General features: G+C 40.3%; 1 protein-coding gene across 1 annotated transcript in view; it reads right to left on the bottom strand.

Moving 5' to 3' along the window:
- Positions 1-1,600: 1,600 nt before the first annotated feature.
- The window catches only part of ACER3 (alkaline ceramidase 3), a 126,741-nt gene continuing 109,562 nt past the window's right edge, over positions 1,601-18,779 (bottom strand). The window contains exons 10-11 of the mRNA XM_045817961.1: positions 9,374-9,419; positions 1,601-8,850 (exon numbers count right to left, since the gene is read on the bottom strand). Of these exons, the coding sequence (XP_045673917.1) occupies positions 8,794-8,850; positions 9,374-9,419 (103 nt within the window). The 3' untranslated portion in view covers positions 1,601-8,793. The remainder of the gene's footprint in view (positions 8,851-9,373; positions 9,420-18,779) is intronic.

The following is an 18,779-nucleotide window of genomic DNA, read 5'->3' as shown; positions in this document are numbered from 1 at the left end:
AACATGATTCCAAGAGAATAATTTGCTTATCGAGCGTGAGAGTGCCTTGTGAGTTTGGAGTGGTCACAGCACCTCACGGTCTTTCCCCCTGCTCTCTTCCCTCCCTGTCTCAGCTGCAGAGCTCCTTCCAACGTCACATTCACATACATTAGCTGCAGCTCCTTGATGGCCGGGAATGGGCTGGAGCGGGTGGGTTCTCAAGGTTTGGGCTGAAAGCATCCCTGCGGGAAAGTGAGCTAATTCTGCTACGGCCTCCAGGGAAGGGAGTCACCTCAGGGGAGAAGGCTGGGGGAGGGCGGGGAGAAGCCAGGTGGGAAGGGCACTCTGCTGCATGACCTCCTGGGCCCTGTGGAGGCTCTCTGGGCATGGTCTTTCAGGCGGTCACTGCCAGGGGGCAGGCAGACACACCTCACCTAATCACAGAGTATTTTCCTAATAGGATAGCCACATTAATCTGGCCAATATTTTTGTTCCTCATTTTTATTTTTCAAAATTTACAATGAAGACAATAGTATTGTTCCAGATTAATTTTTCCTCATAGAACCTCATAGAACTTCTTCATAAACTCTCATAGAACCTCCAAAAAAGTGCTGTGGTTTGAAAAACTAGGTGAATTATGGAATATTCTTAATTTGTTTTAAATCTTGTAGATGGCACTTTGGGCATTGCTGACATATGTGGCTCATGCAGCAATTTTTGTCTGTTTCTGATCTGTCCCCCCAGCCAACACCCTTAATTGTGTAACCCTGGAAGGCTTGTGCGTTTACTCCAGAGCTTCTAAAGTTGAGCACACTTGGTATTTATAGATCATACTGTTTAATTGAAAAGTTACCAGCTTTCCACTTGGGAGCTCCTTTGCTGAAGGTCTACAGAAGGGAAGCACACTCGCAGAATCAGAGTGAATCTTTGAGCTTCGAGGTCACATCCATCTCTTTTCCATATACTTCCTTCCCTTTGTTTGAAACCTAGTAACTTACCGAGGCTTGGAGTCGAAGGTACTACAGTATAGTTTGAGACTAGTAACAGAAATATCCTAGCATAATTACTGAACATCCTTTCCTATGCATGGGACGGCTGCTGGCCTGTACGGCCCCCTTCACTTGGAAACTGGCACACGGTGTGTCCTGAGATGCAGCCCTACCAGGGCACATACCTTGACAAGCGAGCAGAGGCCAGATTTCAGCCTCCACTAGCCCCCAGCCCCGACAGAGTGCCCTTGTGCAGTGCTCAAAATCTGCAACTAACCACGGTGGCCCTGCCTTTATACAAACGTGCTGATACATTAAATATGAACCAGGGATAAGACATTACCAGAAGTCTTATTTGAGACAGCATCATTCAGTACTGTTACCAACAGAGGGGTAATTGAATACTGAAATATAGCCTAGATTATAGCGGATTAGACAAATACACATAATTCTACTATCTTCTAGAAAAATGACTGTGGCATTGGCAAATCAAACGGAAAAAGTGAATAAGCAGATGTGAGGTCACCTGGAAATGCTTAGTTCCTTGTACCGATTCAGGACAATCTATGTTTATTAAATAATTGCTAGCAGAAAAAACATCTACACCAAAATGAAACTAGGAAACCAGGTAATTAACTTGAACAGTTTATCTGCTGGTCACATTGATAAATGACTCAGAAATATTAAAAATATGAAAATGCTTGACAATAAACAATGCCCAATCAGTGCATTAAACAGAAATTGATAATAGCTATTTCTTAAAATAGGTTCATGTATTAATAAGCATTAATTTGGCTCTAGAAAGAGCCAAAAAGAAACACAAACTACTTGTGGAAAAAATCTTTGAACTTTTCCTTTTGAAAAAAAAAAAAATGTGTACACGACTATGGTGCAGCTTATTAGTACCTCTGCAGCTACTGCATGGCGTGAGACAAATGGTCTAAAGAGCTCAGCTTTCTGGAAGTCAACTCAAAAAGATAAATGCAGCTAACGTTTTTGGATTTTACAGCACAGAGTGGAATTCCCTTTATAACAAAAACAAAATCATGTAATTTTTTCAAAGGTTTAGGCACTTTGCAGCAGACTCCTGCCAATCTAGTAAAACTGATTATGAAGAAATAATTTTATAGTGTAAATATTTAAACACAAATCATATGATTACATTCAACAAAGTGAGAGATTTCAAATGTATAAAATATTTCATTCTGACACACACACACACTGAACCACCTTGCAGAGAAGGGCAGTAAGAAGTACGACCAGACTTCTACTACGGAGCTCACTGCTGAAGGCCTTCCGGAGCCAGAGGGCGAGCCGTAGAGGCTTCGCAGGTCTTTATATGTTCAATCAACACTTGTAATGTGAAAACCATTCTCACCTTTCAGGCCACACCGCTGCAGACTGGACTTGGCCCGGGGCTGTAGTCTGCCTGCCTCTGTTCCACGGCCATTTGGTATCACAGAACACTTGTATCATCTTTTGGGTGAAGATGACCTCAGCATGAGTATTTATAGGGATGTGTGTGTATGTGCTTAAAGATTTCTCTAATGCATGTACCCTGCTGCAACCTGAGTTAGCTCTGTAAACTCAACTTAAAAGTGGTGATCTGCAGATCTAACATCTCCATGTTTCAGAACCTTATGATTTGGTGAAAATTTAAATTATCATATTATAAGACACATGGTTTTATAGGAAAATAGAAAAAAAATTGAAGCAAAAGAATGTGGTAAAATATTTAATAACCTGTGACCCTGCTCCACTGCCCCCCCTACAGCAAGCCAGGTAAGCTACATTTGGACTACAAGACGCACCCCCTTTCTCCAAATTTGGGGGGTGCATCTTATAGTCCGAAAAATATGGTGCCAAGGACTACATCTAGTTTAATTACCAACACTGTTGTCTTTAAAGCAATGAAGCAGGTTTTGTTAATGAGGTTGAAAGGACCTGTGAGCAAAGGGTGACCTGTGGTTGATGGCGTAATATTGCCAGCTGCTGAGCTAACCGGAGTGGGGCGATTTCAGGTCACACACATGCCTGTGATTGAATTTGAGTTAGGTTTCAGGGCTTTCTAGTAGGAAATGTTCCTGTGATCATTTTCCACATTAGCTATCAAAATGGATAGTAACTTTCTGAATTTAATGACAAATGAAGGTCTTGGGAAACAATACTAGATATGTAAAGTGTATTAAAACAGAGGCCAGAGGTCATTACTGCTTCTTCCAAATGGCTGAATGTGCACGAACAGCAGAAATTCTGTAGCTAATAATCGTTTCAATTCTTTAGTGATGCCTTCTCCTTAGCTGCTCTGACGGCCTGCTAGAAGAAGGACTGGCGTTTGGTGCAAGTTGTTACCCCTTATGTTTTCCACTTTTCCCTCCATGATGTCAAGGTTTCATGACCCAGGGTGAAAGTTTATGGTCCAAAACCCGAGCTTTATCTTCAGTTTGAATTTCAAGTGAAGCAGTACCTGTATCTGGGTCTAGGTCACTTCCAAATGAGATAAGATACTGGATCACTAATTACTAAACCTTAGTACTGCTGTTCTTTAATCTTCTGTTTTCCAGATTTAAGAAACCCCTTTAACTCTTTTAAGCTATCTATAACTTACAGAATTTAGATTATATCTTTGTAAACAAAAATAAAACATTTATCTCTTCTCCTTGTCTGATCCCTCCAAAACTTGGAAATTCTTATTGCATATTCTTATTTGTATGGTAACATAGTTATTCGACTATGTCCAAAAAGAACTTGTTCTCCTTGTATCAACAGGACACGGCTGGAAGCACTGGTTATGTTACCAGGGCTTTGACTAGAATGTCACATTTGAGAAGATACGCATCAAGTAAGAAATGACTAGTTTTAAGGTACTAAGTTTGACTTACAAGGAGCCAACGCTTACAAAGCTCCCCTGGAAAACCGGCCTGGCACCCTTGCAGGGTTCCTAGCCTTACCGGTGAGGAGGGCCACTTTGTGGCAGCCCAAAAAGCTCAGAATATTTTGGGGGCCCTGAGAAGGATGAGTTGATCTAAACCTGCAGGTACTGCAGGTGAAGCCTGACGGTGGTGAGGTCTTGGCCTGGCTTCCTAGCCTCGAGGCTTTAAAATGTCCAATCTGAAATCCCTGGTGAAAGTCCGAGCAAAACAAAGTTTAAAAGGCCTCTGTCATCAATTATTATTTTTGTTGCACTTAACCTATCAGGTCAAGTTTGATGAGACTAGATTTGTTTTGCAAATAAAAATAGTCTTACCCTGATTGTTTTTGATAAAAATGAGGGCGAGTAGAGAGAAATTTTGTTTCAGGGGAAAACTAGATTCTAGTCCTGTTTGTTCTCGTTGGGCTATTTTATTTCACCTGTTTGTAAGCTGGATCCTGCCGTCTCATGCATTTTTCCAGTAAGGTACATTTCCAGTTCTCTCCCATTCCTGACTTGGTATCACTAAGAACTAAAACTGCCCTTTTCCTGAAGCCATGCAAGCTGAAGCTGGACAACCTGCTGTGACTTTAAAGGACTTATCACTACGATCACTCGTGACTCTCAGGAAGTTCACCGGAACGTGGCTCTTTGAGCTCCAGGAAACAACCATGACAGACACTGCCACTTTCGTCCTTACTCCACCACCTAAAGGGACTTCAGGGCTGACATCTGGAGGCCCTTGTGGCTGCCCTCTGCACTCAGAGACTGAGTTTATAATCTGCTCCAACAGATTATAAACAGGAGGTTTTAAGATGGGAAGAAAAGGGGCACAGAATATAGCACTGTGGCAAAAGAATTATTTTGAGCTGAAGGCATCTGGGAATGAGCAAATGCAGGAAGAAGCCTTTCATTTTCCTGAAGTCCTTTTATCTTCCAAAAGAACTCAACTGTCATAAATCCTCTCCCCTGGGAGTTCCACACCCGAACAGACAGTCATGAAACTACCGTCTCTCCCACCTGTTCTCCTAAGGCCCCATTATCTTTCCTAAAAGTCATTTGTTTTCCTGTAAGTGCCCTCCGTCCCCAGCCCTTTTCCTTATTAAGCCCCAAATTCTTCCTCCTTGAGGTACATTTTTCTCTGCACTCCCATGTAAGTATGTGAGTAAAAGCCTTTCCTCTTGCTAACCTGTCATTTGTCAGGCCCCCAACTACTGAATCTAAAAGGATAGGAAAGACTTCCTCTCCAACAGAAGATTAAGTCCAGCGGCACGCTCATATAGACCTCCGCAATTCTGACGACTTACTCCCACCCAGCTGTTACAGTTGGATGTTAAAGTAAAAGTTTCCTTATTCTTGAAGGAAGTACAACAGTTTAAAAAAAACAGCGCTGAATTTCTCCAGTCAGATGGGTCATGACCATTCTTCTTTTTTTTTTTTTCATTTTATAGCTCCCCCAAAGAGGTTTAACTACTTTTAGCCAAATTTTAGTCATTTCCAAATGTTTACAGCACAGTGAACAAGCTGTAACTTTAGACACTAAAAAACAAGACAAAGTTACCAAGCTAATTATACTATGGCACTGACATGATGTACAATGTGGGCGGAGGTAGATGTGCAAATCACCACAGAGTTGCAAACCCCAGCGATAACTGGTTCACTTTGAAATTCCTGTTTTACACAACTGCTTGTCCAGTAGCACGTCATAAACCACAGGGTTAGAAGGATTTCTTCTGTCATGTGAATGTGGACTTGGGAGCTAAAACTGTACACTTAGCAACAAATGATTTTTTCAAGAGTAACGTAACATGGAACCTATAAAACATACAAAATAACCTTAAATTATTAAACACTTTTAGGGACATTGGCTAAATTCAGAAAGTGTTTGCATTAAAATGGAACTTTTTGCAGGTATTTAAGGACTTTCATGCATTGTGTACCTGAAATTTTTTGTCTCTTGATTTTCTTTGACTCATTCCTCCTCTTAGCGTAAGAAAAATCCTCTCAGTGTGAGGAAAGCCCAGATTAACAGTCCTGGAAATTTTGCAATAAAGTTTAACCATAATATTTGATCGAATTCTGCTAAACCACATATTACTATTTGGATCTCTCTGTTTGTAGACTATTCAAAAATGAATGTTTCTCCTGTTAATGATCAATTTATATATCACAAGGATCAAAGAGATGGCTTCAGCGGTGGCCATGTGTCCCGGAAATGCCAAGGTGGGGAGGAGCGGACAGAATGACCAATCTGACTGACACAACCACCTTTCCCCCAGTTTTTCTGTAAAAAAAAAAAAAAAAAAAATTCTAATTCTTTTTAATTTTCTGGAGTGAAAATGGCAGCACAGGAAGGATATTAAAATGTGCAAACAAACCACCTCTTTCACCTCCTCATGAAGGATTAATGTTTTCTAAAATATGATTTGCTAACGGGCTCACAGATGAGTACCCTTCACATCAGGTAATACGCAAATAAACCGTTATCTGCTTAGAGGAAAGGGGAGTGTGTGTGTGTGTGTGTGTGTGTGTGTGTGTGTGTGTGTGTGTTCTAGTTAACAGGAAGTCTTCCAAGAAAATAAAGGGCAAGGAGAGGGGAAGTAATCTAACCCTATGATGCCTACCCAGAATCCGAGAAGGAAAAAACAAAACCATTGAAATAAAGGTGATTTAGTAATGTCCTAAAGGTTAGCAGTATTTCCAAAATACGTGCTGTGGCACAGGAACAAAGTCTTGAGTATGCTAATACTTACTTAGGTTGCCAAAAAGAGAGCCACGTGGGGTGAAAACTAACTTGGAAAATGAAAAAGGCTGGTTTTAGTCTCTGCTGTTTGCCCAACACTTGCAAAACAGTTTGATGCTATCTGTTTTCCTGACAGAAACAAAGAACTTTGAAAAATTGGCCACAATGTTACAAGTCCCCCAGGGGCCCCCGCACTTCTCCAGGACAGCTCCACTCACCCAGTGGGGCTGCCTGCTCACCCGACAAGCGGAAGGGCCCTGCGAGCGTGAGCCCTCCGCTCACTCAGTCTGACTTCAATGCTGGAGAGTCTCAGTCGCCCTGTGTTTTGCAGCATTGTCATTAAGGAGGTGCCTGTTTCTATACAGATTCTTTAAGCAGAAGTATATCTTGAGTGAAATGCACAAAAGACAATGGTGTGAAACAAATGGAACTCATTAAACAATGTAAGATGGCAGACAGCCTAGGCAGCTGCACATGAAATGCAGCCAGGAGTCAGAACCTTGTGGTAAAAGAAAGAACGATCTCGTGGGCTGTGTGTGGGAACTGTTTAGTTTCATGTTTTCCTAAGGCACGACCACAGTTCTTTTACATTTATGTTTTGGCAAGTGCTTTTTTGTCTGGAGGATCATAAAAGCAGGCGGAAGTATCCGCCTAATGGCATGTTAAGGTAAGGAAAATACTATTTGGATTAAAACTAAGGCAAGTAGGTGAAAAAAGGACAGAATTTGTACTGGTTTTAAATTTGTACTAAGGCTACTTACTGAATACTGGGAAAATGACAGAAGTGTTTAATATCTTTGCATAAGAAAAAATGAGCTTCCTTTTGAAGCTCATGGCAACAATCTGAAGTTTATAATAATGTATAAGCAAGTAAAGTCATAAAAATGTTAATGGTGTAGAGCTACAAATATGGTAATATATGAGCAAAGGGGTGGTCAAATTAAATTTTTAAACCTGGACAGGTATTATGTTTGTGAAAAGTGATACGATTTGTTATACATTCAAATTCAAATTAGCACGAGCTGCCTTACAGTGATATTTCACTGCTGTTTTTCAGCACTTTAACCTTTGGGAGTTCTGTTACAAGTTCAAGTAAGTTAGAACTGTTCTCAACCCTTAAATCTATTTCCTTCAGAAAATGAAGGAGCAGATATTCTAAATAATATAAGTTTATGTAAATAGGATCCTGACCATTTAGCTCTAGTTAACTCAACACATTTTCTCTGAAAACTGGAAAATATTGCATAATTTAAAATGTCAGAGTATAATGACATTCACTGGTAACCTCAAATAAGTTATGCTGGGAGGACAGAATATGGGTAGACCAGACCATGTTTGCCTAACCATAAAAACAGTAACCACTCGGAGATCTGCAAAGATCAAAGGAAACAGAACAACCGCCTTCAATGTCTGCAGATACGGCTTTCTGCACAGGTGTCCTCATCGCCTTCATAAAGGCTGTAAGGTGACCCTCCTGCTCTGATTGGCTGTGGCCACCCACAGACAAGCCAGAGCAGGGGTGTGACAACCCAGTGGCAGGTCTGAGCTTGCTTATGACACCCTCCGATTAGCACAGAGGCAGACGGTGAAAAACTACCAGAATCCCACTGATAGCTCTTTAAACAAAACAAAACAAAACAAAACAAAACAAAAAAACCTTGGAAAACCAACTGTCATGAGGTTACTTGGACAAAAATACAAATCAAGGCTGACACAGCTAAGTACTAGCTCATAGCTGGTCTTCTGGAGACGACCAGGGTGTTGCCAGTATAGTGATTTCATTATTTAACCAAATATTAAGAAAGTATAATTCACATGCAACCCTTGTCAAAAAAAGAGGAAATAGTAAATTTCCTATGATCAGCACAAACTGTTAACCTGTTAAAGAAAAGCCCAATTTTTCTAGCATTCAAGTATACATAGACATATCACGTCTGTTTCTTTTTAACATCTTAGGGTGAGGGTGAGGAGGACAAAGGAGATAATGACATAGGCTACGCATCCAACGAGCCCCATTCCTCATTCTGTGTGCCTGGCAGCACCAGTCAGAGAGTCGTCGCTCCTCGGCTGCGATGGTCGTGATGTATTTGAACACGTAGATCTTTAAGGATCTCCTCATTCCTTTGACCAGGCCTATGGCAGGTATGTTTTTGTTTTCTTGGTGGAATAATTTATCTGTGCTTCCTGACAGGCTCCAACAGGATCACTGGCCAGATTCCGAAGAGAAACTGTTTGGAAACAAGTCAGGACAAAATGAAAGAAGATAAAGTGTTCCATATTATCCCTGAAAAATGGGGAAAAGCGCACGGGCTAGGCCCATAGTGCCTGGTAGGTTTGCTAGTGATTGTCCTGGTGGAAGTACCTGAGCACAGCATATTTTTCAGGCTTGCACCAGATTTCAGAAACTGTGTTTATTTAACTTATTTAAATGTATTAAGCATCTATTTGTCAAGCCTGGAGCTGGGAATTAAAATAATCTCAGATCCTTAAAAACAACTCTGCAATGTAGCTATTACCAGGTCCATTTTACTGTTGAAGAAACTAAGGCTTAAAGAGAAAAGTCTCGCCCAAGGTCATAATGCATTAAGTGGAAGAATTAAGATTCAAGAGTATCTGGTTCTGAAGCTTGTACTCGCTCCCCTACCTCTCCACCCCATCCCTTTCTTCCACTCCACCCACCTTCCCAGTATCCCCTCTCTCCCAGCACACACACACACACACACACACACACACCCTGTGAAGTAGACTCACCTTCACTTTTGGCCTGCATCTCAGGTAAAGTGTTCTTGTATATACACTGAAAGAAAACAGGAGAGGAGAAAGCTCTTCATACTGATTTTTAATCCATGCAAACTGGTGTAATGACAAATTTAACCATAGGGTCTATGTATACACAAAGAATAAGCAACATTGGTATATCTTTTGTTCTTTTAGCAAACATATATATATATACTTAATCCTCACCCCTCACCTGAGGACATGTTTCCATTGATTTTAGAAAGAGAGGAAGGGGAAGGGGAGGGGGAGAGAGAGAGAGAGAGGGAGAGATATCAAAGTAAGAGAAAAACACTGACTGGTTGCCTCCTGCACGTGCCCTAGCTGGGTCTTAAACCTACAACCTAGGCATGTGCCCTGACTGGGAATTGAACCAGCAGCCTTCCAGTGCACAGAACAATGCTCCGACTGAGCCATGTGACCAAGGCTTAGCAACCACTTTTTCTGTGCACCTACTCTGCACAGGACACTTGGCAAGATGCTAAAGGAGACAGAGGAAGGATCAGCTCTCAGACTGTGACCTCAGGATGTTGGCAGCTCACTAGGGAGCATTTCATTCATGCTGCATAGGATGCAGGTTATGGGTGCTCGTTTCTTCTTTGAAGATATATGTAGCAAGGATTAGAATATTCTTAGAATATTTTGGAAATGGTTATATCAGCTCTACAGGATTACAATACAGGTATAAAATAAACAAAGATAACAGAGCTTTTTTCATAGTATCCTTTAAAATTAATCATCTCTGAAAATATCAGAATCTAGTATCAGTGCACACAGCAAAGGTAAATTTAAATTTACTGTGAAAAATTCATTAAAATGTCCATAAATACAGCATACATAGTTTTGTGTACAGAACACTATTTAAATGTATTTGAATAATAACATACAGTGTATCATGTGTGCATGTGTAAGACATAATGTCAGAGTGTGAAAAATGTTCTCTTTTATCTAAGATTTTACTTATTTATTCTTAGGAAGGAAGGAAGGAAGGAGAAAGAGGAGGAGAGAAGCATCAATGTGTGGTTGCCTTTCACATGGCCCCCACTGGAGACCTGGCCCACAACCCAGGCATGTGCCCTAAGAATCGAACCAGTGACCCTGTAGTTTGCAGTCCAGTGCTCAATCCACTGAGCCACACCAGCCAGGGCAAATTTTCTTTCTCTCTCTTTTGAAAGATTTTATTTATCTATCTATCTATCTATTTATTTAGAGGGGAAGGGAAGGAAAAAGAAAGGGAGAGAAACATCAATGTGTGGTTGCCTCTCATGAGCCCCCACCAGGGACCTGGCCCTCAACCCAGGGCATGTGTCCTGACTGGCAATCGAAACTTCAACCTTTTGGTTTGCAGGCCCATGCTCAAACCACTGAGCTACACCAGCCAGGGCCAAATTTTTTTCTTTAAGAGAAAGAAAAGGCAAAAGAGCATGTATAGTTGAATTTGTGCAATTTCATGTGGCTATAATGTCACCCTACCCAAAACTAGAACTGTAAAGAGGAGCATCAATATTATGAAGAATACTCTACTATCTTAAAATATAACCCTTCTGGCAGTTAATCTCTAAAGGAAAGTTCCCACCTTTTCCCTTTTCTTTAGGAAAGAATCCTGAACTGGAGCACAGAAGCCCAGATTCCAACCCTTGCTGTTACCTCCACCGCTCCCAACAGTACCTACAGTAGTGGGGCAAGCTTTGACCCAGAGCTTTCTATACATTTAATTCTTAAACAACCTACCAGGTGGGCATTATTGGTCTTGTTTTGCATATGAGAAACGGTCTCAGAAAGGTCAAATATTCCATTCAAGGTGCCACATCTAGTAAACGCTGGAAACAGGTCTTGAATTCAGGTTCTGGCTCCCTGTAAACCAGTAGAGTATACTCTGGTTGGCCAGTGACCTTGAGCAAGTCACTTCTCCGGGCCTCAGTTTGCTCTATCATCAAATGAAGACACTGTATTGATGACTTCTAAGGTTTCCTAGACTGACTTGGGGAGACAGAGAAACTCTGGGCTCAAGTCCAGGCAATGAATGACATGAAGATCACATGTGAGGTATGTAACTGCTCTGAGCTCATCTTTCCTCATGTATAAAACATTTCCTGCCTTACAGGACTGTCCTAAGGGTTAAAGGAGGTAATATTTATCAAGTGCCTAACCCGGGTGAGGTTATGAGCATAAAGTTCAAACTTTTTTTATGGAACACTTCAAATATAAATAAAAGTACCTATCACATAAAATTGTTAAAAATCTTCTTATCCTCTCATATTTGTAGCATCTGGAATGACATTTCCTTTTACATTTCTGATACTGGTTATTTATGTATGGTCTTCCTCTTCTCTTTTCGTTTAATCTTACCAGATATGTCGGTTACTAAGTTACTGTACCTCAGCTCCAAATCTGCCCTTCCACCCTCTGTGTGTGAGGCAGGAGCTGAGACCACGAACCACGTTTCTGCACTGACAAATCTGACAAATGCTCCCCGACAGGCTCTTCTGATAGAGGGCACTCAAGAGAGACTGCAAAGCTAGAGGAGAGAGAAGGGACTTCTTCCTTCCTGTTTTATTTGCTTTTTTTTTTTTAATTTTTTTAATTTTTTTAATTTTTTTATTTTTAGGGAGGGAGATAGAGAGAGAGAGAGAGAGGGAGGGAGGGAGAGAAACATCAATGTGCGGTTGCTGGGGGCTGTGGCCTGCAACCCAGGAATGTACCCTGGCTGGGAATCGAACCTGGGACACTTTGGTTCCCAGCCCGTGCTCAATCCACTGAGCTATGCCAGCCAGGGTTATTTGCTTTTTAAAAGTATTTTTTTAGCCCTGGCTGGCATAGCTCAGTGGATTGAGTGCAGGCTGGGAATCAAAGTGTCCCAGGTTCGATTCCCAGCCAGGGTACATGCCTGGGTTGCAGACCATGACCCCCAGCAACCGCACATTGAAGTTTCTCTCTTTCTCTCTATCTCTCTCTCCCTTCCCTCTCTAAAAAAATAAATAAATAAAATCTTTTAAAAAAAAAGTATTTTTTTAAGTCCACATCCGTTTTTTTCATTGCTTTAGAGAGAGAGGAAGGGACAGAGACAAACATCAATGTGAGAGGGGAGCACTGGCTGGTTGCCTCCTGTCTGCACCTGGACTGGGGACTGAACCTGCAACCTAGGTATATACCCTCCCCAGAATTAACCCCACAACCCTTCGGTTACAGAACGATGCTCCAGGCAGCAGAGCCACACCAGCCAGGGTGTTCCTGTTTTATTTTCACAAGTGGCTGTTCGCCTGCGGTTTCTGTGAGCGGCATCCTGACAACACTTCGTCACTGTGGCAGTAGCTCTTTGCTCCTGTAGCAGCAGCGCCCTTGAGAGGCCTGGGTTCCCTCGCAAAGACGTCTCTCCTCTGAGCTCAGATACCAGCACCAGCTGAGCGGTACCTCCTCTTCAGACTTCAGTGTGGAGACCCTAAAATCTTCAGCATTCCTCCTCTCACAGGATCTGTGTCCCTTCTATTTAAATGTGTGACTCTGACCAGTAGAGTATGGAGAAAGCAACACCACATGTACTCTGAAACTAGGTAATAAAAGGCCCTGCTGCTTTCTCCTGGTTCTCTTGAAACGTTCCCTCTGGGAGAAACCATGTGCCAGGTATGGAGGCTGATTACACTGAGGATGAAGAAACCACGTGCAGGCAGCTCTAGTTTATAGCCACAGCTCCTAGATGACAGCCAGTATCAAATGACACCCCAGGTAAGTGAGTCATCTTGTACATCTGTCGCACCTGGAGCCCACAGATGACTGCGTCCTGGGCTGACATCTGACAGCAATGCTATGAGAGACTCCATATGAGGACTGCCTAGCCGAGCCCTTCCAAATTCAAGACCCACGCAACTGTGAGCAAATCAAACTGGTTTATCTTTAACTGATAAGTTTGGGGTTATTGTATGACATTAATAACTGAGATGTGCCACCCCAACTTTTTTTCCTGGAACTCCAATGAATCTCATTTTATCTTCCACTTCTCTTATTCTCAATCCCATATTTTTGTCTCTGCTGCATGTAATTTTTCCTGATCTTCCACTTCACTAATTCTCTCTTCAATTGAGTTTCATCTGCTATTAGTCATGTATATTGAGCTTTGCATTTTGTTACTTCAGTTTTCATTTCTAGAGATTCTTATTTGGTTATTTTAAAAATTTGATTGAAAAAGTTTCCTTTTCCTTGAATTCATTTTTTAAGTTTGATATATTTCTTCAAGCATAGAAATCAATATTATTTTTATAATCACTGATAATTCTAATATATGATTTTTTGCAGGTCTCTTTCTATTACACTATTTCTGTTGGGTTCTTGCTCACAGTGTCTTATTTCCTTGTGTGCTTGGTTATTTTTGACTGTGCACTAATTACTTTTCTTAAAAATAGCTTCTGAAAGTTCTTTGGACACTGTGATGAAAGAGTCTTTCTTCAGAGAGATTTGCTATTTGCTTTTGCCAGACACCTGGGGGAATAACGCAGGTCTAAGACAGCCTTCACGGAAGTTAATGGCATGAGGTTCTCCAGTTCACTTAGGTAGATGGGCTGCAAATCTTTGTAAGAGATGAATGATGGCCATGACTTCCTTCTTTTTCTTGCTCTGCTCCGTACTAAAACAATTTACTTTGCAGTCAGTTGAGGGTGAGGTAGAAAGTAAGTTTACTCCTGTTTCAGTCAGCCTGACGTGAGGAGGTCTTCCACCACTCTCTTCCTTGGGCTAGCTCCTTCCCTAGGCATCGATTTCTGTTCCCTTTGCTCCACAAAGCCATCAAAATTAAAGCTTACAAGCCCTGGCTGGCATAGCTCAGTGGATTGAGCACGGACTGGGGACCAAAGTGTCCCAGGTTCGATTCCCAGCCAGGGTACATGCCTGGGTTGCAGGCCATAACCCCCAGCAACCGCACATTGATGTTTCTCTCTCTCTGTCTATCTCCCTCCCTTCCCCTCTAAAAATAAACAAATAAAATCTTAAAAAAAAATTAAAAAAAAAATTAAAGCTTACATTTGATGGACTAACAAAAATTCTGCTGGTCCAAAGCAAGTGTGCTGTTCCTTTTTAGGTATCTTCTTTCTCTTAGACTCTGATTTATTAATTTCTTTTAATCTTGCCAATCTTTGATGCTTTGAATATTTTATCCAACACTTTTAGTTGTTTTTTAGGAGGATATTTGTCTAAATAACCTAGGCTGGCATTACTGCAAGAAGAACTCCCATTCAATATAATCATCTGAATAATCTATGGAGTAAGCAGTATTATTCTTATTTAATAGATCAGTAAATTGAGGCTTAGAGTCAAATAACACGGTTAGTTCAAGATTGTTACACAATTATGAAGTGATGGAGCAAAGATCTGAACTCATATATTTTTATTCTACTGTGTTTTGTCTGAAATAAACATTTGTACAGTAGTTAAGTCTTTTAAAAAGAAGATTTTATTTATTTATTTTAATCGGAGGGGAAGGGAGAGAGAAAGATAGGGAAAGAAACATCAGTGTGTGGTTGCCTCTCATGCACCCCCTAGTGGGGGACCTGATCTGGCGTACAACCCAGTCATGTGCCCTGAATGGGAATCCAACTGGCAACCTTTTGGTTCAGAGGCTGGCGCTTGATCCACTGAGCCACACCAGCCAGGACTGAGGGCTAAGTCTTAAAGGGCACGTGTACTATACTATTATCAAATCATCCCTTTGAAGTAAATATTGTTATTCACATGCTCCATTCCATGTACCCATAGAATCAAAATTTCCATATAACTAATGTTTAGCATCCATTTTTAGGTTAGTTATTTAGGATGGAATATATTCTATTCTTTCCTTCCTCTTTTAAAAGTCACAGTAAAAACATTTTAATGTTAATAGAAAACAAAGAAAAAAATTAACTCAAAACCCTGCTACCAAATCTAATCAAAATGCTTCATTTTTCTGCATTTACATTAACTGTTGTCAACATGCAAATTAATGTTTACACAATTTAAATATTGTACACATAATTTTTGTTTCACTTAAAAATGAAAATATCTTTCTATGTTGCTATATATTTTTCATATTTATAATTTTAAACAGTTGAGTAAAGGACATACTATAGTTTATGATTCTGCACCACTGGGTAGTTTCTTTTATTTTTCTCCTATTATTTGTTGTTATTATTATTTTTTAAAGTTTTTAAAGGATTTTATTTTATTTTTAGAGAGAGGGGAAGGGAGGGAGAAAGACAGGGAAAGAAACATCAAATGGTTGCCTCTCACACGCCCCCATGACTCGAGCATGTGCCCTGTCTGGGAATGGAACCAGCAAAACCTTTCAGTTCATAAGCTAATGCTCACCCCACCAAGCTACACCAGCCAGGACTATTATTGTTATTATTTTCTTAAATTAAATAACATTGTGATCATTTCTTTTGTGTTTACACACACATGTTCATCATTTTGGGTTATTTCTTTAGGATAAATTCTGAGGATTACAACTGGGATAAAAATATAAACATTTTGCTCTGGCTGGCGTAGCTCAGTGGATTGAGCGTGGGCTGCGAACCAAAGTGTCGCAGGTTTGATTCCCAGTCAGGGCACATGCCTGGGTTGCAGGCCATGGCCCCCAGCAACCGCACATTGATGTCTTTCTCTCTCTCTCTCTCTCTCTCTCTCTCTCTCTCCCCCTCCCTCCCTTCCCTCTCTAAAAGTGAATAAATAAAAAAAGATAAATAAATCTTTTAAAAAATCTTAAAATATATATATAAACATTTTATTTTCATTTATACATGTAGTGTTAAATTTCTTTCCAAACAGGTTGCATTAATTTACACTGACAAGTGATGTGTGATCATACTATGTGCACTGCAACTAAAGCATATCCAAGGGAACTTCAAAATACTGTATGGATATAAAACAATCCCGTTACCAGTTAGATGATAATTTTTCTATTTGCTCTTTTACTACAAATACCTAAAAAGAATGATCTGGAGGCCTGGCCTTATGCCCCACCTTTTTTTAATTTAAAAATAGTTTCAAACTTATAGGAAAGCTGCATAATTGGTATGCAGAATTCCTGTATCCTCTTCTGCAAGATCCCTAATTGTTATCACTTAGCTACATTTGTGTTACACACACAAACACAAATATACGTGTATACATGTGTATCTATACCTTAGAGAGTCTTTGTATGACCTGATGCCCATCAGCCCTAGACATTCCAACGTGTATCACCACAAAACAAGGAAACTCTGCTAAATTACCACAGTACAGCTGTTTAATCAGGATAGTAACATTAACACAATACTACCATCCAAGTCAAGGCTTCATTCAAATTTTGCTATCTCAACAATTTCTCTTTTTTCTTTTTGATCCAGGTTCCTATCTAGAAACATGCATTGCACTTAGTTTTCAGGTCATGTCTTTAGAAGTCTTTCATTGTCACTCATGTACTTAATGGTCTTAAAGGAGTACAGAACTTTCATTCTGCCAAAGAACCTTCAACCCGGGTCCATTAATGTTTCTCATGTCCAGACCCAGGCCATGCACTTTTGGCAGGAATACTACAGAAACGATGCTGAGCTCACCTCAGCGCATTACATCAGTTCATTACTATATTCTCCTGCTCCATCACAGGCATTGTTAACCTCAAGTGCATGGTCAAGTTGCTTGCTGCCAGTTTTCTTCACTGTAAAGTCACTGTTTTCCCTTTTGTTTCAGTATGTCACGGGGAGACATTCTGAATTATGCCGATATGTGTTCCTCATCAAACTTCCACCTACCAGCCAGAGCACCCGCTGATAACTAATGCCTATCAGCTATCCCGAAGATGGTTGCCAAACGGCGATTACCTGTTTCCATTGTTCCTTCTACATTTATGAGTTGGCATTCTTCTTTAAGGAAAAGCTTTTGCTTCTCCTCATTTTTCATTTACCTATTTATATTAGTATACACTCATGGATTCCCATTTTATTCAATAGAAACTCTTGCTATTTAATTCTGATACTCAAATTATCTTAGCTTTGGCCAATGGGCCAAAGTTTGCTTTCTGCTTTCATAGAGGACACAGCTAGGTAATATATGCATGTGTAAACACAGGTATACATACACACTTATAATACATACAACATGTATACATCTAACTTTTTCTATATCTGAGTGTGTGTGTGTGTGTGTGTATAAATATATACACACACATACTCAGGGTGGGACAAAAGCAGGTTTACAGTTGTTCGAATGGAAAATAATACATTAACAAATAATAACCATTATGTGTATGTGTGTCACACATTCATCAATTTATATCAATACTTTAAATTCTAATCTTACACCCTCAGAGTTCCTTCTAGCTTTTTCTCTTTCATATTTGTAAGTCCCTTCTGAGACTAGAGAAAACAAGCTTTTGTTATCTTCAATATATTCACTTATTGTTAAATTAACTGATTTCCCATCCCCAGCCACCTCCTCCACACACCTTCTGCTCGTCACCCTGCTTCCTTGCCCTACACAGCGGCCCCTTTCCCATCACCACCACATTTTCTTGGAAGCTCGGCATGCTGCTGCCACGGACCCCTTTTCCTCATTCCTTGTTCCTTGGACATTGAATGCGACTATGTCTGCACAACACTTCTCCCCGCTCAGTGCTTCCTTGAAGGGTTTCCACACCAGGAGTGAGGGAAAAGTGAAAGGAAATGGGAAAGTGGGAAACCCTAGTCTTTTAAAATAGAATATAATGAGTATAATTTCATCTCTTCTTGAGTACTCATTATAGATTCTATTGTATTATACTGTGATAATGCCCTTGGGACTTCTTGGGCAGTGTAAAGGTGCTGGGTTTTTAATTTTTGGTTTTTATTTATAGTTATTCTTGTTTTTGCTTTTCTATTCTGTCAATTTCCACAAGCAATTCCTCCCATATCCTTTCCTTTTTAGATATGTCTAAACCCATATGTGCTATGGGTTGAGAATCTAAACAATCAATGCAGTAAGAAGTTGCCAAAAGTGAAATAAATATGCTTAGAGTCAGAGTTTAAAGAACTCTTCCATGATTAATAACCTTGAGTTGTTCACAGCATTAATTCTGTGATTGCTATTGAGCTGCACAGATGTTTTATTTATATCATCCTTGGGTAGTTAAATTTTTGATAATTCAGGTTGCCTAAACAAGTAGTCTCCCAGTAGTTGAGATGCAAATGTTATTTTGAAGAGGTGTTCTAAAAATTTCACTTGAATTAGAACTGCACCATCTTTTCACTCCATGGTCTTACCAAGATCATGTCCCTGTGTCATCTGAGTTAAATATTTATTAATCTGGATTACAAAATCGATTATGGAATGCAAATTGAGTGATCATATCAACAGTAATATAGATGAATCAGTTTTATCAATTAACTGATAAAATCAGCCAGGC

Source organism: Phyllostomus hastatus, unplaced genomic scaffold (assembly GCF_019186645.2).
Source record: "Phyllostomus hastatus isolate PE091 unplaced genomic scaffold, TTU_PhHast_1.1 phas_scaffold_317, whole genome shotgun sequence".
In the NCBI taxonomy this organism is placed as follows: Eukaryota; Metazoa; Chordata; class Mammalia; order Chiroptera; family Phyllostomidae; genus Phyllostomus; species Phyllostomus hastatus.
The sequence above is the reverse complement of the archived record's forward strand: the minus strand, read 5'-3'. Positions and strand labels throughout refer to the sequence as shown.